Here is a 26657-nt window from a genome sequence, read left to right as displayed (position 1 = left end):
TGGATCTCATCTAGGGCAAACACTCATAGGGGAAGATTATCTATTACCTAGAGAGTATATCAAAAAATATACTAACATCCAATCAGAAGAAGGCAACTTTAAGGACGAAGAGGTGCCCTACAGGAGGCTACTATTCACCTGAATGTTTGTCAATGTTGGCAGAGCTCACAACAAAGAATCAAACTCACTGTACCCTATCAGTACAGCTTAGAAAACTTTGTTGAGGTAAATACATTTAACTCAGAAGTCTATTTACTCTTCCCAAGTAGAGAACAGTTATATTTTTTCTCTTGCAAGGATTTCTATTTTAACACCCTAACATTTCCCATTTTTTTCCAAATCTGGTAGAAGTAAGAAGAATGAACACTTTCACAAATACATAATGCTCCAATATATATTTAGAGAAATTTAAGACAGTAACAAAGATACAAAGATAGATCTAAGAAGAATTTGACATCCTCAGACGTTTCATCCAGAGATAAGAGGAGGAAGATTTCACTTTTTACTGTTCTACATGGTAACAGAGTGAATTTACTTGAAGATATTAAAACGAAGATTTATAGTACAGGGAAGGGGTAGAGGCCTGTAATCTAGAAAAACAGTACTTTGGATATGAATCAAAACCCTCATAACAAATTATTTTTTATCTTAGTGGGAATAAATTCATTTTTGCCACCTTATGCAAATCAGTTCAGGTTAACTCAAGGAATGGCAAAGCTTACTTAAAAATTAATTTTTAACAGTATTTTTTGTAGACATGGTACTCATTTAGTCCGATATTATGATGCATAAATTATTTTTCAGATTATCATGTTATAACTACTATCTTAAACTTTGATTTACCTGTACCTTCATGGGAAGGCCAATGATAGGCCCTTTCTAAATGCCCTTAAGGCAATGAGAATTAGGAAGAAGCACAAAGAAGATTATGAGAAGAGACTTAAAAAAGGTGGCAACCTCTTTTAAAGAGATGGATGTATATGTGACAGTATGAATTTAAACCTCAACAAAACTATTGTAAAGGCAAAATAGTAGGAATGACAAAATTGTGGGGGTAGTACTTCCAAATCTAACAGAAGAATTTCTGTCAAATTCCAGACAGGAAAGATTTCCAAACTCTGTAGGCTGTGTATTCAGCTTTGCCAGTGTAGAATACACAATGAATTGGTATGGCCCTGTTACAATACCTTTTTTTTTTTTTTTTTTTAAACACAAGCAGGTAGTCTCAGGATTTGGTTTAGGTTGCTATACACTGATCTAATGGTTCTAAGGATATACTTTGCTAAGGGACATATTCTCATACTTAGGATTTAACTGACAACTGCTTATTGCTTCTAAATCTGAAGGACAAAAATAGTTCAGGGGCCGGTGCTGTGACACAGGGGGTTAACCCCCTGGCCTGAAGCACTGGCATCCCATATGGGCGCCAGTTCAAGACTCCACTTCCTATCCAGCTCTCTGTTATAGCCTGGGAAAGCAGCAGAAGATGGCCCAAGTCCTTGGGCCCCTGCACACCCATGTCGGGTACCCAGAGGAAGCTCCTGGCTCTGGAACGGCGCAGCTTCGGCTGTTGCAGCCAATTGGGGAGTGAACCATTGGATGGGAAGACACCTCTCTTTTTCTCTCTCTCTCTCTCTCTCTGCCTCTCCTCTCTCTGTGTAACTCTTACTTTCAAGTAAAATAAAAAATCTTTGGAAAAAATAGTTTAATATTTTAAACTCTTTCCCATAAGGCCTAAGTAAAGAGTTTCAATAAAGACTCATCTTTATTCCTTGAACAAATAAGTACACAGACTAGGGGAAGGGCATTTGAGAAAAAGAAATTTTGTCTTGCTGAATCTGAAAGAAATGGAAAAACTTCCAGAATTCCAATCCTTTCTAATTCAATACCTTCCCATTATTACTCAGAAGTGCTTTGCCTTTGTTCAACTTCCCTTCCATTATTTACGGGTTTAATTTCTTTAAATTAGATTTTCTAGTAAAACAAAATACAGCTTCTGCCAGTAAAAAGAAACAGTGTCAAATAACAGCTAAAACTTTGTAAAAATTGTTTCTTGGCCACAGATTCTTCAGCTGTAAGAGTGAAGGTCCCTATTTTATTCTTCTACCAGCCCATTTCCATCCAAAGCCAGAAAGTCAACAATGAGGTTGAGTGAAAACAGACTACTATCATCACACTATCTTTGGAAGAATATTTCACTTATGTAGAGGAAGTTGGAAAAACTTAAAAAATGCCAAAAGAAAGAAAGAAAAAGAAAAAAAAAAACCTCAGGAAAATGTTCCTTAACTACTCTACTTTTCCAATCTTGAGCCTTTACAATCTAATTCACTTTACATACTAAAGATTAGATTTAACCCTCTATTATAACAAAGTTGTGGGGGGGGTAGTTCGTAACTTACATAAAATAAGGTTCAACCTAGTTCAGAGGTAAATGTGGTTCTGAGTAAAAAGAGAACAAGTCATTAGAAAGAGCCTTCCTGCCTAAGAACAGTGTTACTGTTTATGCCAATCTATACTTTATACTTGGATCAGACTTCAGAGAGAATACATGTACATCTTAGAATGAAAGTAGATTAATATATTGCCATCTCTCATCTTTTGCTGAGAATACTGAATAGCTCCTTTGCTACTAAATGACATTTAGTAAAATTAAAATTATGGTTCCAATGTTTGCAATTTCATGGCATTAAAGTACTTGATGATTTTAGCTCTCATTGCTAATGCAGTTCCCTTAATAAGGTGACATGTGCAAGTTAAGATTTGGTAATGAGTTTTTTGCATCACCCACAGTCCATTTAGTATATCCTCTATGCACACCCTGAAACAAGTATTCATTAGTGTAAATAGAACATTACTAATTCTACAGAGATGTTAGCTAAGAATGAGGACAATGTCACAGTGTGCCTGGATAAGAATCCTGGACAGATATTTAGAATAATAGTATCTCTACTAACTAAAATGGGGGAATTGCTTTCAATGCTTTAATCTGTTTAAAAGCTAACCTGTCCTGAAGTTTCTTCAATTTCTTGGTTCTGGTTAGGCCAAGAGAAGAGAACAATCAAATATGATTGTGCTGATGTGGTCTGAAGCTACCAGGAAGCACTCTATTCACAGTATCAGTACAGTGAAGACCTGTTAGAAGTGAATGAAAAGGGAAGAACATTGTACTAGTTCTACATAAATTAAGATAGTCTCTACTTCATTTAAAATGTTTGTTGTTAATCCTGGAGGGAGTATTGATGCATAATGCAAAGCTCCTGTTTACAGATATTACTGCACTTCACCATTACAATTTGGTAATAGTTTACAAAGCTCTATTTTCTCACATATAATCTAAGAAATGTAAAAAGCAATGCAATAAAGAACTTGCTAGCATACTACTTAACAAAAATAAGATGGACTTGAAATTTTTTTGGTAGGCTAGAAGCAGCATATTCTGCACTTCTCATGAGACCTCTTCTAGTTATTAGTGGCAAAAATCTGTTTATTGAAATCCTTGATTTCCAGCTGAACCCCAAAGGATTTCAATCTAATTTTAACTCTACCTTTTCCATGCCACAGGGCAGAGCCAGTCCCTAAGATGGATCTTGGAGACAGGTTTTACCCTATCATGCTGTTGCCAAACTAAAGAGAAGGATGCCCCAGTTTATGCCTCCTAAAGACAAAAGCAGCTTCAATGAAGCTTTTAAGGGTAAGCTCTTATCAAATGATAGTATCTTCATATTCCTATAAAAGATTCATTTCTATGCTTTTCCAGAAGAGAAAATAATCTTTCTCTAAATATGGGATGCAGGTGAATGTACATGTACAATTCTCAGACTGCTTAAGAGCTACCTTTCGCATTCTAGTTTTCTATCATCAAAGAAATGCCATTCTTTTCTACCCATCTTTCCACATACCATAAAGCATTCTCAGAAAAGGACCACATAATTAACCTTCTCAGAAATGGCTCACCACTGCTGGTGGTAATGACCAGCCTTTCTCCCAAATCTCTTTTACAATCATCTATGCCTTTGCATCAAAACAACTTCTTAAACCATTACATAAATACTTAAGATCAATCACGAGAAGCTAGAGATTTTCTCTCTTCTATTTGCACTGTAAGTTACAAGCATCTACTTGCCTGCATCCTTTACCATTCCTCCTCCTCGCTCTGTATGCAAGACAGGGCAACTAAAGCTCCATGCTAAGTTCTTTCTTTGTGCTAACTTAAGAATCTCAGAAATATCCAGAAATACTAAAAAGGTCCCTTGAAGTTTTAAAAAATCTTAGGAATGATTTAAGTAACCAAACCTGATCAAAACTGATCCCTTGATCATTTATTGCAACATGAGTGTGCATGATGTTTTCTGTTAAGTGCCCTGTAGTGTATTATTACAAATCAAAGCTCTTGGAGTCACCAGCAAGTTGCTGATGGTTGGTTTACGAATTTCCAGGTTTGCAGACCCGAGACATAGATTTAAGTGAGGTTCTTCTATTGGACTGAAAATATAAAGTCTTATATATGTAGAAGGAAATGTAATTGTGGTTGCAAGAAGAACCATAATGTTGAATTTCTTCAACCACAATATTGCAAGAAAATGTGTTTAAAACTTCATATAAAAGTTATCAAATATGGAGACCTGTGGATTTAAAAATACAATCCAGGCTCATTTCACTGGAAAATGACATTTTTTGAAGTACAATATTGCTGTTATATGATAGCAGGAGCCAAGGAGACTAGATGGAACTTTGGTAGTCAGCTTAACACGTTAATTAATTTGAACCAGAGCCATGTCCCAACACCTGAGAATGGAACATTATGGTTTACAAATATGAATCAGGAAGCTTCAATATGGCTCTGTGCTGTCTGACCTTTGCCAAACACAAACACTTTCTTCCCTGCTCCTCTTTTCCTGAACCCAACATATAAGCCTCCAAATGTAACAGTACCTACTGCAAACGCTCTGTGGCTCACTTCACTTCCAATCGCCTAAAGTGCTTCAGGTGTTGCTGCCCACTAGAATACTGCTCCAAGAGGGCTGATCTCATGCAACACTCAGACCAGTACAACATGCCTAGTCAGGGCAAAGATAAAGTCAAACCTCTGAAAACAACAGAACCATCGGTATTCATTGGTTTTTCTTGAGATGTGAAAATGCATGTTCAGGCAGGGAAGGAAGAAGACCAACTCCTCCTCACACCATCGTGACTACCTCATTCTCTCTGGTGTTGGCTCTCCCGACGGCCAAGGCTCCTGCTGCATTTTTTAGATCTGGCAGTTACAGCCACCAAGATGATATGGACCAAAGTACAGTGTTCAACGTGACTGGCGGATGCATGACCACTTATCACTGTTTCATTAAAAAATTTTTCTTACAAAGTTAACAAACCAAGGCTGTTGATCCCTGAATTAAAAGTTTGATTTGCTTGATTACTTTCCAAAATGTGAGGTGGAAAGAGGAGGGGAAGAGCCTTTAGTGCTTCTATGGATGTTGCTGATCGTCTAGTTTGGCAACATCTTGGGAGCATCTTCTGGTCTAGTGACGTGGCATTTTGTGAATCTAATTACCAGCCCACAGCCCCGATGCGGGCTGCTTACGGCCCAAAGGGGAAGAGGATCTGCCCCCTTCCCCTCGCTATTTCAGTCAGGCCCCGTGGTGGACACAGAGCCCTGCGCGGTTTCCCCAGAGGCAACTGGCTCTTCCTGTGAAGGCGACTCTTCCTCAGCTTGCCCCCGGGACGTGACAGTCGTTTCAGGAGAGATGCTGTGAGGCCCCTCCAAGGGTATACAGCCAGGGTGGTTTTTGCGAAAGTGCTGATTTAAGATAGCCTGGAAGGGAAAACTTTTGCCACAAACATGACAGTGAAAGGGCTTGTTGCCTGTGTGCTTGCGGATATGATACTCCAGCTGATCTTTCCGGGTGTACTTCTTGCCGCACATGCGGCAGACAAATGGCGTAATCCCCATGTGCAGGCGCATGTGGCGGTCTAGGCTCCCCTTCTGATTGAAAGATTTGGCGCAGTAGATGCAAGTGAGACGGGGGTTATACCGGAACCACCGCTCGGATACTTCCTGTTCTCGGAGATACTCCACATAGCCACTTACCCCCATCATTGCTGACTCTTCTACCTGTACCAGGTGAGCAAAATAAGCAACAAAGAATACATATCATTAAGCACACATATGTATTAAAGGCAATGAAATTTATTTTTACCTGTTACAAAGATATATGCTTGGTTTTTTAAGTACATTCTTTTTTTTTTTTTTAAAGATTTATTTATTTATTTGAAAGTCAGAGTTACAGAGAAAGAAGAAGAGGCAAAGAGAGAGAGAAGTCTTCCATCTGCTGGTTCACTCCCCAATTGGCTGCAACGGCCGGAGTTGTGCCAATCTGAAGCCATGAGCAGGAGTTTCTTCCAGGTCTTCCATGCAGGTGTAGGGGCCCAAGGACTTGGGCCATTTTCTACTGCTTTCCCAGGCCACAGCAGAGAGCTGGATCAGAAGTGGAGCACCAGGACTTGAACCAGCACCCACATGGGATGCCAGCACTGCAGGCAGTGGCCTTACCTGCTACACTACAGTGCCGGCCCCCACCCCTGCTTGTTTTTAATCAGGAACCAAACAGGAAATTAATTACCTCCAAAAAGTAGAGATATTAACATAACTTTTTTTTTCTTTTTTTTTTTTCAATTTTTTTTTGACAGGCAGAGTGGACAGTGAGAGAGAGAGACAGAGAGAAAGGTCTTCCTTTGCCGTTGGTTCACCCTCCAATGGCCACCGCGGCCAGTGCACTGCAGTCGGTGCACCGCGCTGATCCGATGGCAGGAGCCAGGTGCTTCTCCTGGTCTCCCATGGGGTGCAGGGCCCAAGCACTTGGGCCATCCTCCACTGCACTCCCTGGCCACAGCAGAGAGCTGGCCTGGAAGAGGGACAACCAGGACAGAATCCGGTGCCCTGATCAGGACTAGAACCCAGGGTGCTGGCGCCGCAAGGCGGAGGATTAGCCTAGTGAGCCGCGGCACCGGCCCAACATAACTTTTAAAAAAATCTGAGGGCAGTAAGGCATTATGGCATAGTGGGTAATGCTGCCATCTGTAATGCCGGCATCCAATATGGGCTCTCCATTTCCAACACTGCTCCCTGCTAACATGCCTGGGAAAGCAGCAGAGGGTGGCCCAAGTACTTGGGCCTTGCATCCACATGGTAGACCTGAAAGAAGCTTCTGACTCCTGGTTTCGACCTGGCCCAGCCCCAGCCTTTGTGTCCATCTGGGGAGTGAACCAGTGGATGGATGGATAGAAGATATCTCTCTCTCTCTTCCCCTCTCTGTAACTATGCCTTTCAAATAAATTAAATCTTTTTAAAAATATTTATTTATTTGACAGGTAGAGTTATAGACAGAGAGAGAGAGAAACAGAGAGAAAGGTCTTCCTTTTGTTGGTTCACTCCCCTAATGGCCGCTACATCTGGTGCTGCACCGGCCCAAAGCCAGGAGCCAGGTGCTTCCTCCTGGTCTCCCATGCGGGTGCAGGGCCCAAGCACTTGGGCCATCCTCCACTGCCCTCCTGGGCCGCAACAGAGAGCTGGCCTGGAAGAGGGGCAGCCGGGACTAGAACGCCGGCCTCTCAGATAAATAAATCTTAAAAAACAAAATACAGGAGCAACCAGAACAGTAACCGGAACCCATATGGGATGTTGGCATTATAGGAGGCATCACCTGCTAGGCCACAATGCTGGTCCTATTCTGCATAATTCTAAAACCATTTTACCTATATATATATATATATATATATTGTATATATATATTTTGTATGTATATATATGTGTGTGTGTAAATATATATGGATTTATTAATTTATTTGAAAGGCAGAGCTACAGAGAGGGAGAGAGATATGCTGCAATGGACAGAGCTGGACCAGACCAAAGCCAAGAGCTTCATCTGAGTCTCCCATGTGGGTGATGGGGGCCCATGAACTTGGGACATCTGCTGCTGCTTTCCCAAGCACACTAGCAAGAAGTTGGACGGAAGTGGAGCAGCTGAGACTCCAATCAGTGCTCACAGGGGATGCAGACAGCAGCTTAACCCTGTGCCACTATACTTTTATAAAGCTCTTTAAATCTGTAGGAATAGGGCTGGGTAGTTGGTGTAGCAGTTTAGGTGTCTACTAAGACACTGCTTGGGACACTCACATCCCAGGCTGCAGTGCCTGGTTGGAGTCCCAGCTCTGTTTCCAATTCTGGCTTCCTACTAATGTATACCACAGGAGGTCAGGGGATGACGGCTCAGCTACTGGGGGTCCTTCATCACCCACATGGGAGACTTAATAATGTGTACCATAGGAGGTCAGGGGATGACGGCTCAGCTACTGGGGGTCCTTCATCACCCACATGGGAGACTTAATAATGTGTACCACAGGAGGTCAGGGGATGATGGCTCAGCTACTGGGGGTCCTTCATCACCCACATGGGAGACTTAATAATGCATACCACAGGAGGTCAGGGGATGATGGCTCAGCTACTTGGGATCCTTCATCACCCACATGAGAGACTTAATAATGTGTACCATAGGAGGTCAGGGGATGACGGCTCAGCTACTGGGGTCCTTGATCACCCACATGGGAGACTTAATAATGTGTACCACAGGAGGTCAGGGGATGATGGCTCAGCTACTGGGGGTCCTTCATCACCCACATGGGAGACTTAAATTGAGTTCTGGGATTCTGGTTTCCAGCCCAGCTGTTGCAGGCATTTGGGAAATGAACCAGCAGATAGGAGATCCTTGTTTTTTTCTTTCAAATGAAAATAATAAAAATTTACTAAGAAATTATATAGGAAGGAATATGTTTAGCAGAATCTAAAGTACAACGCAAAAAATGTCAAAGCTGAGTTTGGATTAACAAGAGTCATCTAAATTAGCAATTAGGGGCAGGCATTACAGTACAGGTTAAGTTGCCCCATGCAATGCTGGCATCCCATACAGGAGTGGTTACTCCACCAATCCAACTTCCTGTTCGTGTGCCTGGGAGATCCGTCTAAGATGGTCCTAGCCCGTGGGTCCGACACTCATGTGGGAGACCTGCAGAGTGTTTCAGGCTCCTGACTTCTGTCTAGCCCAGCCCTGGCGGTTGTAGCCATTTGGGGAGTGAATCAGTAAATGGATGATCTCTGTTACTCTGCCCTTCAAATAAATAAAATAAAACTTTAAAAATAAAGTCATTAGCTCTCATTTAAAAAAATAAATCAGCAATTAATCTTGCACCATTCAAATTTCCAATGTGTTTTGTCCCCTTTCCCATATGCAACTTAGCATTACCAGCAGAGGCAATTCTTAACAGTTGTGGGAAACAGTGTGTGAAGTCAAGGACTGCATTGCAAGATGGATGTCTCAGATTATTTCTGATTTATTGTGTGACCTTGATCAAGTTACTTAACCATTCTATTCCTCAGTTCATAATCTGTAAAATGAATATAATATAATAGCAACATCTCCCTTACAAATTGTTTTGAACACTGAATGAGTTACTATACTGGAGTGCTTAATGGGGGCAGGTGTCGTGGCACAGCAGGTTAAATCATCATTCAGGATGTCCACATCCCATATCAGATTCTTGGCTTCTAATCCAGCTCCCTGCTAATGAGCCGGGAAGCAGCGGGTGATGGTCCAAGCACTTGGGCCATCTTCTACTGCTTTCCCAGGCCATAGCAGAGAGCTGGATCGGAAGAAGAATGGCTAGGACTCAAACCAATGCCCACTGCCAGTGGTAAAGGCAGAGGATTAACCTACTGCGCCACCTGAGTTTCTGCCATTCACATGGGAGACCTGGATGGAATTCCTGGCTTGTTGCTTCAGCCTGGCCCAGACCTGGCTGTTGCAGTCATTTGGGAAGTGAAATGGTGGAGGGAAGATTTTGCTCTCTGTCACTCTGCTTTTCAAATAACTAAATTAATTTAAAAACAAACCAACCAACCCTGAAAGTGTTTAATATACTCAATGTTACCTATTATTAAGTATTACAAACTCATATTATTTATAATCTTGAGCTAACAACTCCCTAAAAAACCTGCCCAAATTAAAAACTGTTATATCAGGCTGGTGTGCCACAGCGAGTAGCCACTTGTAACACTGGAATCCCATCGAAGCACTGGCCACTTAAGGAAAAAATCAGTGGACAGAAGATAATCTCTGTCACTCCTCCTCTTTCACTGTAACTCCGCCTTCCAAATAAATCTTAAGAGAAAGGAGTGTCATGCTAGTATGAGCCACATGCACAAGGTAACGCATTTTAGTAATCAGTGAACTTTTATTACAAAAATAACACATTATGATCACTCTCACCTGAAAAATTATTGTAGTAAAGTTGCAACAGAAGCAAAGAAATGAACACAAATTGCAGATTAGGTCCTTGCTGAAAGCAGCAATTTATCTTTGGTAGTTTTACTGTTCTGAACTTTATTTATTTTTATTTATTTATTTATATTTAAATTTATTTATTTGACAGATAGTTAGACAGTGAGGGAGAGAGACAGAGAGAAAGGTCTTCCTTCCGTTGGTTCACCCCCCAAATGGCTGCTACGGCCGGCGCTGTGCCGATCCGAAGTCAGGAAGGAGCCAGGTGCTTCTTCCTGGTCTCCCATGCAAGTGCAGGTGCCCAAACACTTGGGCCACAGCAGAGAGTTGGACTGGAAGAGGAGCAACCGGGACCAGTACCCGGTGCCCATGAGATGCCAGCCCCGCAGGCAGAGGATTAACCAAGTGAGCCATGGCGCCAGCCCTACTGTTCTGAACTTTAAAGCAAAGGGCAAATATGGCTGCTTCCCCATTCTCTGTTGCTAACAGGTGGATTATTTCATTCCTCTGTCTTGGCAATTTACTAGTAGACTGTAAACACAGGGGCATTCTGTGTAGCCAAACAGTAAGGAATTGTTTAGTGAGTGCCTGGTTCTTTCTTTTTTCTCTTAATTAAAACATATTTAAAAATAATTTTTGTTTATTTATTTGAGAGCCAAAGAACTGAGAACTCCCATCATTGGTTCACTCCCCAAATACCCACAACAGCCCCTGGCTAGGGCTAATGCTGAAGCCAGGAACTGAAGACTCACTCCAGGTTTCCAGTGTGGGTGGCAAAACTCAATCTCCTGGGGCATCACTGCTGCCTCCTGGGGTCTGTGTTATCAGAAAACTGGAGTCAAGAGTGGAGCCGGGGGGCTGGTGCTGTGGCATAGTGGGTAAAGCCAGGTCCTGCAGTGCCGGCATCCCATATGGGCGCCGGTTCGAATCCCGGCTGCCCCACTTCCGATCCAGCTCTCTGCTATGGCCTGGGAAAGCAGCAGAAGATGGCTCAAGTGCTTGGGCCCCTGCATGGGAGACGTGGAAGAAGCTCCTGACTCCTGGCTTCGGATCGGCACATCTCCAGCCACTGCGGCCAACTGGGGCACAAACCATTGGCTGGAAGACCTCTCTCTGTGCCTCTCCTTCTCTATCTGTGTATAAGAAGGGAGGGAGGGAGGGAGGGAGGGAGGGAGGAAGAAACAGTGGAGCTGGGTATTGAAACTAGACACTCTAATGTGGGATACAAGGAACCTTAACCAGTAACTTAACAGTTCGCCAAATGTATGCTTCTCAATCAGATTATATATATACATATATATATATATATATATATATATATTTAAATATTTACTTACTTTTGGGGGCTGGTATTATGGCACAGCAGGTCAAACTATTGCCTGTGATGCCAACATTCCCTATCAGCAGCAGTTCAAGTCTTGGCTGCTACACTTTTTGTTGTGTTGTTTTGTTTTGACAGGCAGAGTGGACAGTGAGATAGAGAGAAAGACAGAGAGAAAGGTCGTCCTTTTTCCGTTGGTTCACCCCTCAATGGCCGCTGCTGCTGGCGCACTGCGCTGATCCGAAGCCAGGAGCCAGGTGCTTCTCCTGGTCCCCGATGCGGGTGCAGGGCCCAAGGACTTGGGCCATTCTCCACTGCCCCCCAGGCCACAGCAGAGAGCTGGACTGGAAGAGGAGCAAGCGGGACAGAATCTGGCGCCCTGACCGGGACTAGAACCCAGGGTGCCGGCGCCGCAGGCAGAGGATTAGCTTATTGAGCCACGGTGCTAGCCTTTTTTTAAGATTTTATTTATTTATTTAGAGAGGCAGAGTTACAGACAGTGAGAAAGACAGACAGAGAGAAAGGTCTTCCTTCCATTGGTTCACTCCCCAGATGGCCGCAATGGTCGGAGCTGCACTGGTCCGAAGCTAGGAGCCAGAAGCTTCTTCTGGGTCTCCTGCATTGGTGTGGGAGCCCGAGCACTTGGGCCATCTTCTACTGCTTTCCCAGGCCACAGCAGAGAGCTGGATCGGAAGAGGAGCAGCCGAGACTTGAACCAGTGCCCATATAGGATGCTGGTGCCACAAGCAGAGGATTAACCTGCTGCCACAGTGCAGGTCCTGGCTGCTCCACTTCTGATCCAGCTCCTTGCTAGTGCACCTGGGAAAGCAGCATCAGATGGCCCAAGTTCTTGGGTCCCTGCACCCATATGGGAGACCCAGAAGAATCTCCTGGCTCCTGGCTTCAGTCCTGGCCCAGCTCTAGTTGTTACAGCCATCTGGGGAGTGAATTCTAGGATGGAAGAGCTCTCTGTCTCTCCTTCTCTCTGTAACTTTTTCAGAAAGGAAAAAAAAAACTTTAAAAAGAGTTTTAAAAAGAAAGGAATTGAAGGGGTGTCAAAAATCCTTGGTATATTAGTGCTAAAGATCTGTAAAGCTGAGCATTTCATAAGCAACAATATAATCCTCTATTCAGTTAAATGGCCACTTACTGGATCCTTAATAAATAACTACAGTAACAGAATTAAAGTCACATCCTCCATAACATTTTCGTCAATGATGGACTGCATATACAATGGTGGTCCTATAAGGTCTAATCACCTGATGATGTTGTAGTCATCTGTTTGACTAAGTACATTCTCTGATGTTCACACGATGAAATTACCTAATGACACATTTCTCCAAACAGTGAAGCATGACTGTAGTTATGGGTAAAACTCATATTGAGTGTCTGATAAAACAGTGTAAGAGATTACAAAGATTACAAAACTTGCTCTCATGGAGATTTCGATTTCATTGGAGACACAAAATTAGTGCACATAAAAAAGGCTCACCTTATGAGTCAGCAGAAAATTAGGAAAATTACATTGTACCTCTGTAAATACAGTAATAGAGGTTTAAGAAGGAAAGGTCAAAGAATACTGGGCTAGGGTGAGTGTCTGGTACAATGTACACCTGAATCCCATATTGAGAGCCTGGGCTGAGTCCAGGCTACTCTGCTTCTAATCCAGTTTCCTACTAACGTGCATCCTTGGGAGGGCAGCAGATGATGTCTCAAGCACTTGGTTCCCTGCCATGCATGTGGGAGACTTGGTCTGAGTTCTGGGTTTGACCTGGCTTAACCCTGGCTCTTGCTGGTATTTGGGGAGTAAGCCAGCAGACCGAAGATGTTTTTTCTGCCTTTCAAATACAATGGAAAAAAGAAATTACTGGGTTAGAGCAGAAGGAATAAGAATTTAGGACTTGAATGGATCCAGACAACTGGGAGTGAGAGGCACCTCAGATTCAAGGCACACAGAGAGGATTAAGTTTGTTGTGGCTCTGATCCGGAGAAAGACCACTTATTTGAGACAGACAGTAAATGCTGATGAGAGGTGGGAAAAGTCAGGTTACAGTATAAACTGCTTAGAAAATTAGACCAAGCATTGTAACCTTCATTTGGTAGAAACCAGAAAAAGCTTCAGAGTTACTTCCGAGTACAGGAGTGACTTTAGTAGTCTGTTCCAGCTTACAAGTCTATCTATCAAAAGTTATTCTTACTGTAATGTAAGTCCTTGCCATGTTTTGGCTCTCTGTGGCAAAAAAAAAAAAAAAAAAAAAAAAAAAAGAGAAAAAAAAAAAAAAAACTGGTGAGTAGACTCACCAGAATAAACTTTCACTTATGTTAAGGTTTTCTCATGCTCAGTACCATCCCCAGACAACATTATCTCTTTTGTCTACATGCTGTACCTTTTGTTTTAGCCAGATAAGCATTCTCACTGAATTCTAATAAAAAACAAAAACAAAAACAAAACAAAAACAAAAAAAAACTTTTAGGGCTGGTGCTGTGGCACAGCAGGTTAAACTGCGGTTGCAGTGCCAGCAACCCATATGGATGACGGCTCCAAGTCCTAGCTGCACCATTTCTGTTCCAGCTCCCTGCTCATGTGCCTGGGAAAGCAATGGAAAACAGTCCAAGTGTTTGGGCCTCACGCACCCATATGGAAGACCCAGAAAACTCTCCTGGATCCTGGCTTCGGATCAGCTCAGCTCCGGCTGTTGTAGCCATTTGGGGAGTGAATCAACAGGTAGAAGACCTCTCTCTGTGGCTGGCGCCGTGGCACACTAGGGTTCGTGTTCTAGTCCCAGTTGCCCCTCTTCCAGTCCAGCTCTCTGCTGTGGCCCGGGAAGGCAGTGGAGGATGGCCCAAGTGCTTGGGCCCTGCACCCGAATGGGAGACCAGGAAGAAGCTCCTAGGTCCTGGCTTCGGATCGGCACAGCGCCGGCCGTTGCGGCCATTATGGAGAGTGAGCCAACGGAGGGAAGACCTTTCTCTCCTCCTTTCTCTCTGTCTCTCTCTCTCTCACTATCTGTAACTCTACCTGTCAAATAAATTAAAAAAAAAAAAAAAAAAAAAAAAAAAGAAGAAGACCTCTCTCTGTCTCTCCCTTTGCAACTCTGGCACTCAAATAAATAAATAAATAAACATATCTTAAAAACAAAACACCCAAAATGAAGAATTTGGGTGGCTGCTGTGGCACAGGGTGTTAAGCTGCAGCTCAAGACACCTACATCCCATATAGGCCAGCTACTTGATTCTGGTCCATCTTTCTGTTAATGTGCTTTGGAGGCAAGGAATTACTTGGGTTCTGCCACCCATGTGGAAGACCTAGATGGAGTTCCTGGCCCTGCTCTGGTTGTCATGAGCATTTGGGGAATTAAACAATGAATGGGAGATCTCTCTGTGTCATTCCGCCAATAAAAACATTTTTTTTTATTTGACAGGTAGAGTTATAGACAGTGAGAGAGAGAGAGACAGAGAAAGGTCTTCCTTCCGTTGGTTCACTCCCCAAATGGTCACTACGGCCGGCGCTGCGCCGATTCGAAGCCAGGAGCCAGGTGCTTCTTCCTGGTCTCCTATGCGGGTGCAGGGCCCAAGCACTTGGGCCATCCTCCACTGCCTTCCCGGGCCACAGCAGAGAGCTGGACTGGAAGAGGAGCAACTGGGACTAGAACTGGCATCCATATGGGATGCTGGCGCCGCAGGCAGAGGATTAACCAAGTGAGCCATGGCGTCAGCCCCAAATAAACACATCTTAAAAAAAAGCACTAAAAATAGTTTATAGCAACATCTTGCTATTACTGTTCCATGTACATAACAAACTTTCAATGGTTTAGATAACAATGACACTATCAGTACAGTACACCAACTGAACAAATATGCAATCTTAATCCACAAGCATTTCCTTGCAGAAGTGTTTATTTTGATTTTTGAAAGTTAGGAGTAAGGGTAAATGCTGTGGTACAGCTGGTTAAGCTGTTGCTTAGGATGTCTGCATCCCATACTGGAATGCCTGGGATTAAATTACACCTATATTTCCATCTAGCTTTCTTTCTTTTAAAGATTTATTTATTTATTTGAAAGACAGAGATACAGAGAGAGAAGGAGAGAGAGAGAAAGAGATCTTCCATCTTCTGGCTCACTCCCCAAATGGCTGCAACAGCCAGGCCTGGGCCAGGCTGAAGCCAGGAGCCAGGAGCTTCTTCTGGGTCTCCTATGTGGGTGCAGGGGCCCAAGCACTTGGGATATCTCCCACTGCTTTCCCAGGCCATTAGCAGGAAGCTGGGTAGAATTGGAGCAACTGGGACTTGAATCGGTACCCATAAGGGTGCCCATATGGATGTAGCTCTATCTGCTGTGCCACAGCACTGCTGCGCTCCCCTCCCCACCATCTAGCTTTCTAATGTACCTGGGAAGCAGCAAGATGATGTCTCAAGTACTTAGATTCCTGCCACCCACGTGAGAGACCCAGATGGAGTTCCTGACCCAGACTTTAGTCTGGCCCAGTCCTGGTTGTTGGGGAGTAAATCAGCAAATGGAAGATCTCTCTTTCTCTGCCTCTGTCACTCCGACTTTCAAATAAATAAATGAATCTTGGCTAAGTTTTTAATTTGTTGTTTACTTGGTGAGTTCATCTTTAAAAAATAAACAATCTTCAGTGAAATAGGCCAGTGAGAACAAACAAAAGACATCAGCTATCTACTTATACTAATTTGTAAGGAAGAGTTGCAAAGAAAACAGAAGACATCAAGATGGCATTCCTAGCCTTCCTAAGGCATTGCAGTCTAACAAGATGTAGGAAGCACACAAATGAAGCGACTGTGTGTGGCACAGTGAGTTCAGGTACCACCTGCAGTGCCAGCATCCCGTATCAGTGCTGGTTCGAGTCCTGACTGCTTTGCTGCTGATCCAGCTCACTGCTAATGTGCCTGGGACAGTAGCAGAGGACGCTCAGAGACTTGGGCCCCTGCCACATATGTGGGATACCTGGATGGATTCTGTGCTCCTGGCTTTAGCCAGACCAGCCCTGGCCATGTGACCAGTTGGGGAGTGAATGAGTGGATGCAGACTGTCACTCTGCCTGTCAAATAAGTAAATCTTAAAAGAAAAAAGGAAAATATACAAGCATATAAAATAGAAAATACATACACATTCAATGCATAAGCAATCTGTGTACAAAGATATATTATAAAATTAGTTTTAAATGTGTATATATAATATTAAATCCACACACATATAAAATCAGAGTCTCTGTTCTAGGTCCTAAATTCCTACATACGGCTTTCAGGGATTAATTTTATCACTACAGGCCTACAGACTGTTCCCTGTAATCAGGAAAGAATTCCACAATCTTGTTATCTTTTTCTGTCTTCCAAACCCTGCAGACAGCAAATGTATATTTCCTGTACACTTACAAACAAGAATAAAGAAAGAAGTAATCAAATACAGCGTTCTTTAACGGAGTCACTGTTATTTATTCTACATCTTCCATTTCTGATTATGTTTTGTTCAGACACAGTGGCAATTCTTCCGACCACCACAGCAATCCTAGATCTGTAAGTACATACCTGGGAGCTGAGTTGCTTAGGCTCATCCATTCTCCCAGGAGATTCACTGCGGGCTCTATGTCTCTCCGTCAAGGGAACCACGCTGCCAGAGGGGCTAAATCTGTTGGAAGAAGAACATAAAGAGATTAGTAGGAAAGTGGTTTCAAAGAACTTAGCAGATGGTGACATCTCCCCTCTTTATCATAGTTGAAGGAGAAGGAAGAAACCAAACCAAATCAATATACACTTTGCCTTGAAATAAGGCAAGCAAGGTTTGCACTGGGGTTGGCACTGTGGAGCAGTGGGTTGAAGCCCCAGCCTGGCATCCCATGTGGGCACTGGTTTGAGTCCCATCTGTTCCTCTTCCGATCCAGCTCTTTGCTTTGGCCTGGGAAAGCAGCGGAAGATGACCCGAGCGCTTGGGCCCTGTATCTGTGTGGGAGACTCGGAAGAGGCTCCTTGTTAGGAAAATGGTGCAGTTTTATCTATGGCGCGATTTACATCCTATGCCCTGGCTCCCGCCGCCATTGCTGGAAGCCGTGGTCAAGCTCCACCCCCATCCTAATGGGATTCCCTGCTCCTGCTTCCCTGCCCACAAAGTTGTAAAAGGACCTCTTCCTGAACACGTGGCTCTCTTGGCTCCTCTTGTCTGCTCTCCCCTCTCTCCTTTCTCTCTTACTCTCCTTTTCCCTCTTCGCCCCTTCCCTCTGGTCTGCTGGGTTTTCCCCAGTAAACCTTTCCCTTACTCCGGTGTTTGGTGTGTTTTGTGAAGGCCTAACACGCCTGGCTCTGGATTAGCTCAGCTCTGGCCGTTGTGGTCATTTGTGGAGTGAACCAGCGGAATGGAGGACCTCTCTCTCTCTCTGGCTCTACCTCTCTCTGTAACTCTTTCAAATAAATAAAATAATTCTTAAAAAAAAAAAAAAAAAAAAAAAAGGAAAGGTTTGCCCTAGTAAATTTAAGAAACACAAAATGCCACAGCAGACATACCATATGAGCTGTGAAGCTAAAGCTAAATATGCTTTTTCCACCTTTACGAAAGTACTGGGACACCTTAAAAGAATAAATTAACACTGGGTTTATAATTTTGTTTCTAGGTAATAATTAAGTATTTGGATGTTCTTCCTTCCAAGTGAAATCGGAAAAGACCCCCTAAAATTTTACACTAAAATGTGGCCCCTTAAAGTTCCCCAGCAGTGCTATCTGGGGTACCACATGTTCTACCGGAATTTGGGGTGCCATATGATTTCACCATGGGCTTATTACTAAATCCCTGATATTAATAAGCTCAAGAGGGTTCTTGCCTAATATTTAGAGAAGAATTCTAAATACCGGCACAGATAAACGAGGCAGCATGGTACGTTTTAAGCTTTTATTTAGTGAGAAAGATGCATAGGAGAGTGAGAGCTCCATTTAAGAGAGAGAGGTGAATGGGGGTTCATACCGAGCACCAGGAACCAGCCATGTGGAAGAGCATCTAGGCCTGTATCTGGGCCAGGAAACCTAGAGCACGTGGCCCAAAGGCCATGCGCCCTGGAGGCGCGGGGCTACAGCAAGCCCCCTTCCTAGCAAGAGACCAGGGAAAAAGAGCCCTTAGGCCACACCGTGTCCCGGCTTTTAACCCACTTCCAAAGGGGAGTGGTTAATTAACCTGACTGGCTGGTGGCACCCAGGTGTGGCCAGGTAGGGGAATGAGGTCACACAGGGGCGTGACAAAGGCGTGGTCTTAACCTGTATACCTGCCTACTTCACAGGCACCATGATAATCTGTTAGATATTTCAGACTGTTGGTATACGGCATGGAGTGGAAAATCTTTGCAATTTAAGATGATATTCATTCTGTTACAGTTCTAACAGAGGAGGACAAGTGTTGTGTCCAAGACTACTTTAACTATTAGGGACATAAGGAAACTCAAATCCAGATCACTGAAGTGGTTGTGACACATCTGTCAGGACCCGCTATAAACCAAAGTAGTAGCTTCTTTAGTTGTCATTGTTCACACAAGTTTAATTTTCAAGAAGGCAAAGTAATAAATACCAGTCTCAATTTGTAAAATTTGTTTCAATCGAGATTTTCTTTCAACTTAGTTAGATTAAAACCAGTGCTTGGGGCCAGTGTTGTGGCACAGTGGGTAAAGCTGCCACCTGCAACACCTGCACCCCATATGGGTGCTGGTTCGAGTCCTGGCTGCTCCACTTCTGATCCAGCTCCCTAACAAGGTGCCTGGGAAAGCAGCAGAAGATAACCCACCCTGCACCCTCTTTCTGTAACTGTGCCTTTCAAATAAATAAATCTTAAAAAACAAAACACTAACCACTGCTATTTCCACCAAAAAGAAATGTTCTAGCAAATACCATTCATCAGAAAGAGAAAATTGAGGCACAGGGCATAGCAGCACTGGTGGGGGAGATAAAAAACAGACTCTTCAGGCCTGTGGTGACAGCAGTAACCAGTGAAACAAAGAAAAATATCATTAAATGACAAGTGAAAAAAAGAATGGAAAACATTCAAAAAGCTTTATTTGGAATTCTTGTGTTTCTGCTAATTTGAAAAGAGCAATCACTTTTGGTGTCACACTTTCTCTAATTTGGTGAATGAAGACAAAAAATAAACAGTGCTACAAAGGAAGTCCCCAAGGCCACTACCCATGTGTTAATCTGCCAATGGAAGGCGAGGCTGCCAGGCCCCAGCTCCCTGCCTGGAACCCCGAGGAGGCCCTGGCTATTATGGACTCTTGGAAATGTCTAACCTCACAACATTTCTTACAATGTCTTGAATACTTCGTGACTGAGAACTTCCTGCTTTAAAAAGAAATCAGGATCCCAATCTTCTGGCACGTCGTCCGTTTTCCCAGCATCACTTGCTTCCTGTACCAGAGAGCCCACTGCAGGAGCATCTGCGCATCAGCCATTAGATGGGAAAACAAGACTTACCTGTCAACTTCACTGCTGGTTGGACGTGCTACTTTGGCCCCTGAAGATCCTAACGAGTAAGTTTCTTGTCCTACAGAACCGTGGCCTGTGGTGTCGATCACCATGGCTGTGACTTCCTCTGCGCTACTTCCATCTTCTCCAGAAGGCTGATTCTCAGGCCCCAGCCACTCCTCCAGATTTTCAGTTTTGATGTGTACTGCTCCAAGGACCCTCACTTCATCATCACTCCGGCCGCCCCGGTCTGCTACCCCTGTCTCCACATACCACTGGCCTGCTCGGTTGATCCGAAGAATGGGTTCCCGGCTCTCTACGTCAGAACTCTGTTCAATTATCTGAGGACTGGTGGACTCGCCAGGGGGACTCAGCTCTCTGATATCCAGCACGGCACTGACCTGGCCTCGCCGGTTTCCCTTTGGGGTATTATGTCTGGGGCTCATGGAGCGGTTCAGATTCGGTGTGACCCTGTGAGACTCAGGAGGCCTCTCTTGATGCTTTGTCCTTGTTTGACTTAATTCTGCTTCAACCTCAGCCACGTTAATTTTGAAATGAATGCCCTCCAGGATCTGCGTGCATTTGTCTATGATATGCTGCATCTGCAGGAAACTGGCAGCAGTTAGGTAGCTGATGATGTCCGCCAACTGCAGGCATATCCGCCCGGTGTAACAGAATGAAAGGAGCTGTTCAAAAACAGTAGGGTTCTTGATGACTGAGAGGGAGACAGTACTCATTTCATTCAAGGACATGTGATCCCGGAAATAGGGGGAGCTGGCGGCCAGGACCACTTTGTGAGCCCGGAAGGCCTGTCCTTGCACATTGACCACGATGTCGCAGAGCCGGCCCTGCATGCGCAGCTGGTTTAGATGGCTCAGGACAGAGTTGCTGAAGTCAGGGATCTCCAACTGTACGTTCCCTCCTTTCTCCATGGTCATGCCTGAAGGTGAGGGCAGGCATTCAACCCTGCTGAGAGAGGAAACCACGTTTTCATGAGCAGTTCCACGTTTACTGCCTCAATGCTCTTCCAATTCAAACATACTCACGGCACTATTCGGTAAAATTTCAAACTCTCCAAATAAAAGCAAGTATCTTCCTGATGCTGAAATGTGGAAGTAGAATTCCAACAGCTTTTAAAATCTGTATTTCATAGCAAGATCGTTAAAACCAAAAAATGATAGATTCCTAAAAATTCATGCAATGACCACACTTTCTTAATAAAAGGTACAAACATCAAAATGCAAGTTCAGCAGGACAAGGTTGGGGGAAGCACCGATGACAGGTTTTGCTTGTTTGTTTTAAAGCATTAATCGTAATATTTGCGGACTGAACATAAAGTCCCATGACAACTTTACAAATTTTCTTTGGAGGAGAAAAGAAATAAGCCTTTGGAATAAATGCAGTTACACACTGACGGGTTCATGAGGCATCTCTTGCTACTTCACTACATGCTGCATTAGTCATGCATATTATTTTATAAAGTAATTAACACGCCACATGAATGCAGGTCAATATTTCTCCTCTTCCGAGTCAGAGCACCCACAAAAACGCTTTATGACTGTGCAGCAAACTCTAGGTGAGGAAACACTGCACAGGACTGTCAGGACTCGACCAAGGCGCAGAAAACACAGAAGTCCAACTCTCAGGGTTAGGAAAAGGCAGCTGAATCTGCCTCTGTTGCGATAAACCCATGCTTTCAGGGTAGTGATACTCTGATTCAGAAATTTAGCTCACCAGAACAGGAAAAACAGCGCATTTCCCAAGTGTGTGGCCACAATTTTTACTTTAAAATTTTCGTGTTTTTTTTTTTTTTTAATTAAAAACCAGCTGGAACATTAAGGCTGTACTTCCAGCCAACAGTCTTCAACAGCAAGGGGAGCCGTTTAAATCTCCACGGGCAGACTTCAGTGCAACGGACACTTGCTGGTCCGCCACTCCGTGAGGTCTCACGGAACGCGCAGAACTTCAGGGACTCATCCTGACAGCTCAGCACCGCCCCGCACCCACAACACACTGACCAGTACCCAGGGAAGTTGCTTTCAAGAACCGACTCCAGCCGACCTGACCTTTTTCCAAAGCGTTACTGTTTGTTTTGAAACTTTTAATCCAGTAAGAGCCTCGGTCGATGCCATCAGGGATGCAGATGTTTATTTTGGAGCCTACACCAGCGCCTTTTGTGTCTGCTCTTTCCGCAACTCCCCAGTGAGGAGGAAGCCCCTGGAGGAGAGTCTGTCTCCACCGTCCGCGCCGGAGGGTTGGGAGCTGCAAGAGGGAGAACGGGGAACGGCGTGGGGTCGGCCACTCCGCGCTCGAGCGGCCACCGTCCGCGGCAGGAGGCGTGGGCCGAGGCGTCCCCCAGGACCCCGGGGCAGCCCCGGGCGCGGAGGGGGCGGCGCCGGGCCCCGGGGCGGCCGCCCGAGGTGGGTGTGTGCGGCGGGGTGTGTCGCGGCGCCGTGGGGGAGGGGGCCGCCCATCCCGGGGTCCTGAGGGAGGGGCGCCGACAGGGGGCGGGTCCGCAGCCCGGCCCGGCCCGGGGCCGGAGAGGTGCGAGGTCGCCCGGCGCCTGAGGGGAGGTGAGGCGCGGTGGCGGAGGCCCCGGGAGCGCTCCGCGGCGCGGGCGGGACGAGGCGGCCCCGGGGGGCGGCGGCGGGGCCGCGGCGGCGGGGCCCGAGCCCCGGCGAGGAGCAGCACCTACCTCCGGGGGTGGAAGTGGGCCGGAATGGGCCGGAACCCCGTCCCGGAAGTGAAACCCCCCGCCCCCTCCCCCGGAGCGGGCGACGTGCCGGAAGGAAATCACTCACCCTTCCACCGCCCCCGCCCCCTCCCCGGCGCCTGCCGTCCCTCGCGCCCCCTCCCCTCTCGGCTCTCCCTCCGGCGGGAGGAGGGAGGGCGCCCTGCTCCTCGGGCGGCGTCCCCGCCCTCGACGGCGGGGTTGGGCGGGGCCGGGGAGGCGGGCAGGAGGCGGGGCAGGAGGCGGGGCGGAGCCGACGCAGGATGGGAGCGTGCGTCGTGACGTCACCGAACGGAACGCTTATATACGGGCGGCCGGGCGCCATCTCAGTCTTTCCGGGCTGGGCGTTGGCGTTGGCTCTGGCGTTCGGTGAGTGCGGCCTTCCAGCGGGTTTTGGCCAGGGTCCGTGGGCTCCAGCTCTTGGTGACTAGCGTCGCCACAAACTGGCCAGACTCGTGTGCTCGTTGCGTGCGTCTGTACGCTCCACGAGGTGAGGGTGTGGGGGGATTGCGCGTGGGGCGCGGGCGCGCCCTGCTCTGCCTCGGACGGCCCTCGGCTGCCGTGCCTGCCGCCTCTGATGAAGTCTGTGTTGGTAGGGACATCTGAGAGCGCTGATGAATGCCAACGGCTCTGATGGCGGCCCGCGCGAGCCCGCCGAGTGGCCGGGGTTGCGTAGCCGGTCGCTCGGGACAGGCCGGCGGCGCAGCCCACGTGACCCCCGTGGGAGCCCGCGCTCCGCACGGCGCCGTCGCTGGCGCCCCGACTCCTGAGGTGCAGCCTCCGCTGCCGTGGAGGGGGATCGCGGCAGGGAAGTGTGCGGTCAGCAGCGTGCAGACTGGCAATGGACGCGTTCTGAACACGTGCCCGATTCTGTCCTTAGGCATGCTGCCACGTACGGATGCGGTGTGGCGCGTGATGGCCCCTGACGCACGAGGTGAGAGTTGGGAGATCTTCCGTGTGGAGGTGGTTTTGTTATAAATCAGCCTGTGATGGTTTAAGAGTAGTGGACAGAAGGGATTTCTGAAAATGACGTTCTGAGGCTGGTTCGAACAGTCGCGTGTTTGGAGGGGTTATAAGGAGGTTTCTCATCGCCTTGTATCCGTTTTTCTTTTTCCCTAGTTCCGCGCCAGAGAGGAAGGAGTACGGAGGTAAGCAAACAGACATTGCCTCAGAGGTTAGCAGAGAGTGTGCCGCAATGATGACATTTTATTTGCTACTCTTGACTGCCGGTATGACGAGAGTCTTAAACCACCATTACCGTAACTGAGGCACACAAAATAGTGGTGTGGGAAATGCGGAGAGTGGCTAACGTTAATGAGGCTGTTTCTTCCAGATTTTGAAGAGCAAGCCTCAGTCTACCAGAGGTCACACAGGTGAGGAACCTTGCGTGGTTTGAATCCATACTGTCTGCACCGTGTTTTACCGGATTAGATAGCCAGGCTACATAGATGCTGTACACGAGGGGTGCTCACCCTGGTAATGCGCAGTAGAAGGGAGCAGAGGGTGAAACAGATACTATGATGGTTGCATAGTTCATCAGATTGCATTCTGAAGAGACGTGTCATTAGTCTGATGTATCTGGAGATGTTGGTGTCTGCTAATAGCATAAACAACTTACCACTAATCTAAGTTTAAAATCTGTTTAAAATCTTTTGCAGGCACAATAAAGGAAGTTGGAAGTTGAAAATGGTAAGTGGAAGTAGAATCTATGTAGGAACAGGTAACTGGACAAACAAAGCCACATGGCGTTTGAAGGGTGTGCTTGGTACAGGAAGCACTTAGCATGGGCAGTAGATGGAGTAACGTTAGATTCGTGTCCAGTTACCGTTAGTGAGGTTGTCCTTTGTAAATGCAGCCTGGATGACGATAAGCAAATACTGACTGAATGTGAGGGTCGTAATTAGCTCTAACTGACTTGGCATTTGTCGGCTTCAGGGTGAGGAATACTTAGCCCTGACGGCACTGAAACTCGCTCTTACTTCTTAGGTGGGGACCTGAACTCTTCTGAACCTGCCTTTACTTCTTTTGGTGAGTATTAAATGAAAAGCTGTAGACTGTGAGCTGTTACTGAAGTGATCATGCTTAACTGCCGGGCTGCTAGCTTGTTTTTGACTTGGGAATGTTCTTTGGGCATGCCCTGAGCCAGGGTTTTTGTAATGATGCTGATCAAATGTCTGATCTGAAGTGAGCATGTGGACAAATTTGTACTGAAGAACCCTGTAACAGATGAGCCTGAGAAGAATTGAAGGAGACTGAGCATTTTAATGAAAGTTATGTTTCTGTTCTAGGAACTGGTTACCTGTTAACTGTCCATGGATGCCTGGGTAAGGAATGCTCATAGCTTATCTGAAATTTTTTTAAGGATTTTAATTTTTGAGAAGCAGAGTCAGCAGAAAGGGAGACAGAGGTCTTTTATCCACCAATAAAAACCCCAGATGCTGCAACAGCCATGGCTGTGCCAATCTGAAGACAGGAGCTTGTGGGTCTCCCGTATGGATACAGGGACCCCAGCACTTGGGCCATCTTTGCTTGCTTTCCCAGGCACATTAGCCAGGGAGCTAGATCAGAAGGGGAGCATCCATATGAGATGTGCCATAGGCAGAGGCTTTACCTACTATGCCACAGCGCTGGCCCCAAAATGTAGTGCTATTATATTCAGTGAGTGTTGCCTTGTTTACTCCTGGGAACTGAAGCTTTTGGGAAGCAGTGTAAGTACTGTAGTAGACATTTAACTGAATTCAGCCATTAGGAAATGATGTCTAAAGAAATGACTTACTTTCAGGTGCAGAGTTTGGAGACCTTTTGCTTAAAGGTACGCATTTTATTTCTGTTAAATTTTCTTTGAGCAAGATGCTGTTAGTGATGACTTTAAGTTAAAACAGATGGGAATCTCTCTGAAAGAGACTGAAGACTACTTTTAAACTGAAACAGTAGCAGAAACCTTGCAGATAGCTGTCAGTTACTGCCCACTGCTAATTTAACTACATTTCTGCAGGTGTGAAGTGTCAGCTTGCTCCAGTCTGAAGGAAGAAGTCGTGAGACAAAGGTATGGCATTCTTCCAGTTCTGTTAAGTAGTCTAAAAGCCGATACGATGATGATAACATAGTTCAGCAGACTGTCACTGATGAGCAGTATAAGTCTTTCGCTCCTATCTGATGTATCCGGCTACCAGTTTGTTTGAAACACGAATTTAGCCATTACTAAACCATAGGGTTTGTGTCACTAGTGGGTTGGTTGAATGTCTTATTTTACTGTCAGGATTAAGAATTGACATTTGGCGCAGGTTAGTTGAAGTTTGAAGAATTTTTTGGGTGGAATATATACAAAATAATCAGCAAATTGTGCCATATGGAATGATCTAGCCGTTGTCAAGTTAAAATGTGACCTTTTAGGAAAATTGAGTAAGGTAAACTTATCTTTCTATTTTGAAACAGGTCCTGAAACTTGTGCTCTAACCATGGAAATGAGGGTAAGTCAGTTTTAATAATTTGAATGGTAACTTGAAATGTAACCAATGATGTAATGATTCTGCCAAATGAAGAAGAATGATATCACTTGAAAACCGTTCCATTTTGATTCTGAGGTTACTGTATAAACAAGAATCATGCACAAAAAGGTTTTTTTTTTTTATCTCTATTAATACATTAATATGTGTTTGCTTTTAGGGCTCTGACTGCAGTGACATGCCACCTCTTGAAAGGTGAGGATTAGAAATATCAGCACCATTCTTAACACCAGAATACATGATGATCTCACCCCAACTTGAACTCTCTCACTGATTACCTGCTGAAAATAACAGATCTGATATTCTGTTTGTCGGTAG

The 26657-nt window shown here is 45.3% G+C and overlaps 1 protein-coding gene and 10 non-coding genes across 21 annotated transcripts; 10 read left to right on the top strand and 1 right to left on the bottom strand.

The window, feature by feature from the left end:
• Positions 1-1332: 1332 nt before the first annotated feature.
• On the bottom strand, positions 1333-23058 carry ZBTB37 (zinc finger and BTB domain containing 37). 11 transcript variants are annotated; one of them, XM_089299416.1, is made up of 6 exons: positions 22904-23058; positions 22169-22364; positions 21149-21242; positions 20112-21068; positions 17199-17298; positions 1333-6112 (listed from the first exon to the last, which is right to left on the bottom strand). In XM_089299416.1, the coding sequence occupies exons 4-6, from the start codon at positions 21038-21040 to the stop codon at positions 5624-5626; spliced, it is 1518 nt and encodes a 505-aa protein (XP_089155542.1). In that variant the 5' UTR covers positions 21041-21068; positions 21149-21242; positions 22169-22364; positions 22904-23058; the 3' UTR covers positions 1333-5623. The 11 variants fall into 11 exon arrangements, with proteins under 11 accessions (XP_089155542.1, XP_089155545.1, XP_051712904.1 ...); XM_089299419.1 differs by lacking the exon at positions 22904-23058 and adding an exon at positions 22798-22835; XM_070077143.2 differs by lacking the exon at positions 1333-6112 and adding an exon at positions 6160-6475.
• A 338-nt stretch (positions 23059-23396) lies between these two features.
• LOC127493838 (small nucleolar RNA SNORD74) lies at positions 23397-23474 on the top strand. Its single transcript, XR_007924376.2, has one exon. It is a non-coding gene; the product is annotated as a small nucleolar RNA SNORD74 (small nucleolar RNA).
• Positions 23475-23814: 340 nt separating this feature from the next.
• Positions 23815-23875, top strand: LOC127493871 (small nucleolar RNA SNORD75). Its single transcript, XR_007924408.1, has one exon. It is a non-coding gene; the product is annotated as a small nucleolar RNA SNORD75 (small nucleolar RNA).
• Positions 23876-24021: 146 nt separating this feature from the next.
• LOC127493815 (small nucleolar RNA SNORD24) lies at positions 24022-24104 on the top strand. Its single transcript, XR_007924353.1, has one exon. It is a non-coding gene; the product is annotated as a small nucleolar RNA SNORD24 (small nucleolar RNA).
• A 241-nt stretch (positions 24105-24345) lies between these two features.
• On the top strand, positions 24346-24413 carry LOC127493865 (small nucleolar RNA SNORD77). The gene has a single exon (XR_007924402.1). It is a non-coding gene; the product is annotated as a small nucleolar RNA SNORD77 (small nucleolar RNA).
• Positions 24414-24688: 275 nt separating this feature from the next.
• On the top strand, positions 24689-24749 carry LOC127493839 (small nucleolar RNA SNORD44). Its single transcript, XR_007924377.1, has one exon. It is a non-coding gene; the product is annotated as a small nucleolar RNA SNORD44 (small nucleolar RNA).
• Positions 24750-24984: 235 nt separating this feature from the next.
• Positions 24985-25048, top strand: LOC127493867 (small nucleolar RNA SNORD78). Its single transcript, XR_007924404.1, has one exon. It is a non-coding gene; the product is annotated as a small nucleolar RNA SNORD78 (small nucleolar RNA).
• Positions 25049-25684: 636 nt separating this feature from the next.
• LOC127493818 (small nucleolar RNA SNORD79) lies at positions 25685-25766 on the top strand. The gene has a single exon (XR_007924357.1). It is a non-coding gene; the product is annotated as a small nucleolar RNA SNORD79 (small nucleolar RNA).
• A 151-nt stretch (positions 25767-25917) lies between these two features.
• On the top strand, positions 25918-25998 carry LOC127493840 (small nucleolar RNA snR60/Z15/Z230/Z193/J17). Its single transcript, XR_007924378.1, has one exon. It is a non-coding gene; the product is annotated as a small nucleolar RNA snR60/Z15/Z230/Z193/J17 (small nucleolar RNA).
• Positions 25999-26343: 345 nt separating this feature from the next.
• On the top strand, positions 26344-26420 carry LOC127493837 (small nucleolar RNA SNORD47). Its single transcript, XR_007924375.1, has one exon. It is a non-coding gene; the product is annotated as a small nucleolar RNA SNORD47 (small nucleolar RNA).
• Positions 26421-26569: 149 nt separating this feature from the next.
• LOC127493817 (small nucleolar RNA SNORD81) lies at positions 26570-26646 on the top strand. Its single transcript, XR_007924356.1, has one exon. It is a non-coding gene; the product is annotated as a small nucleolar RNA SNORD81 (small nucleolar RNA).
• The last annotated feature ends 11 nt before the right edge of the window (positions 26647-26657 follow it).

This window comes from Oryctolagus cuniculus, chromosome 7 (genome assembly GCF_051225735.1).
Source record: "Oryctolagus cuniculus isolate XC-2025 breed Fujian yellow rabbit chromosome 7, ASM5122573v1, whole genome shotgun sequence".
NCBI classification, from domain to species: Eukaryota; Metazoa; Chordata; class Mammalia; order Lagomorpha; family Leporidae; genus Oryctolagus; species Oryctolagus cuniculus.
This window is presented reverse-complemented; position numbering and strand designations above follow the sequence as displayed.

Bases quoted from the DNA above. Each gene is read 5' to 3' on its own strand.
- ZBTB37 (XM_089299416.1), bottom strand. From the start codon at position 21,040: ATGACCATGGAGAAAGGAGGGAACGTACAGTTGGAGATCCCTGACTTC. The intron at 17,299-20,111 runs GTAAGTCTTGTT...TTCTTCCAACAG, and splicing joins ACCAGCAGTGAAGTTGACAG to ATTTAGCCCCTCTGGCAGCG. The intron at 6,113-17,198 runs GTATGTACTTAC...CACCTGGTACAG, and splicing joins CTAAGCAACTCAGCTCCCAG to GTAGAAGAGTCAGCAATGAT.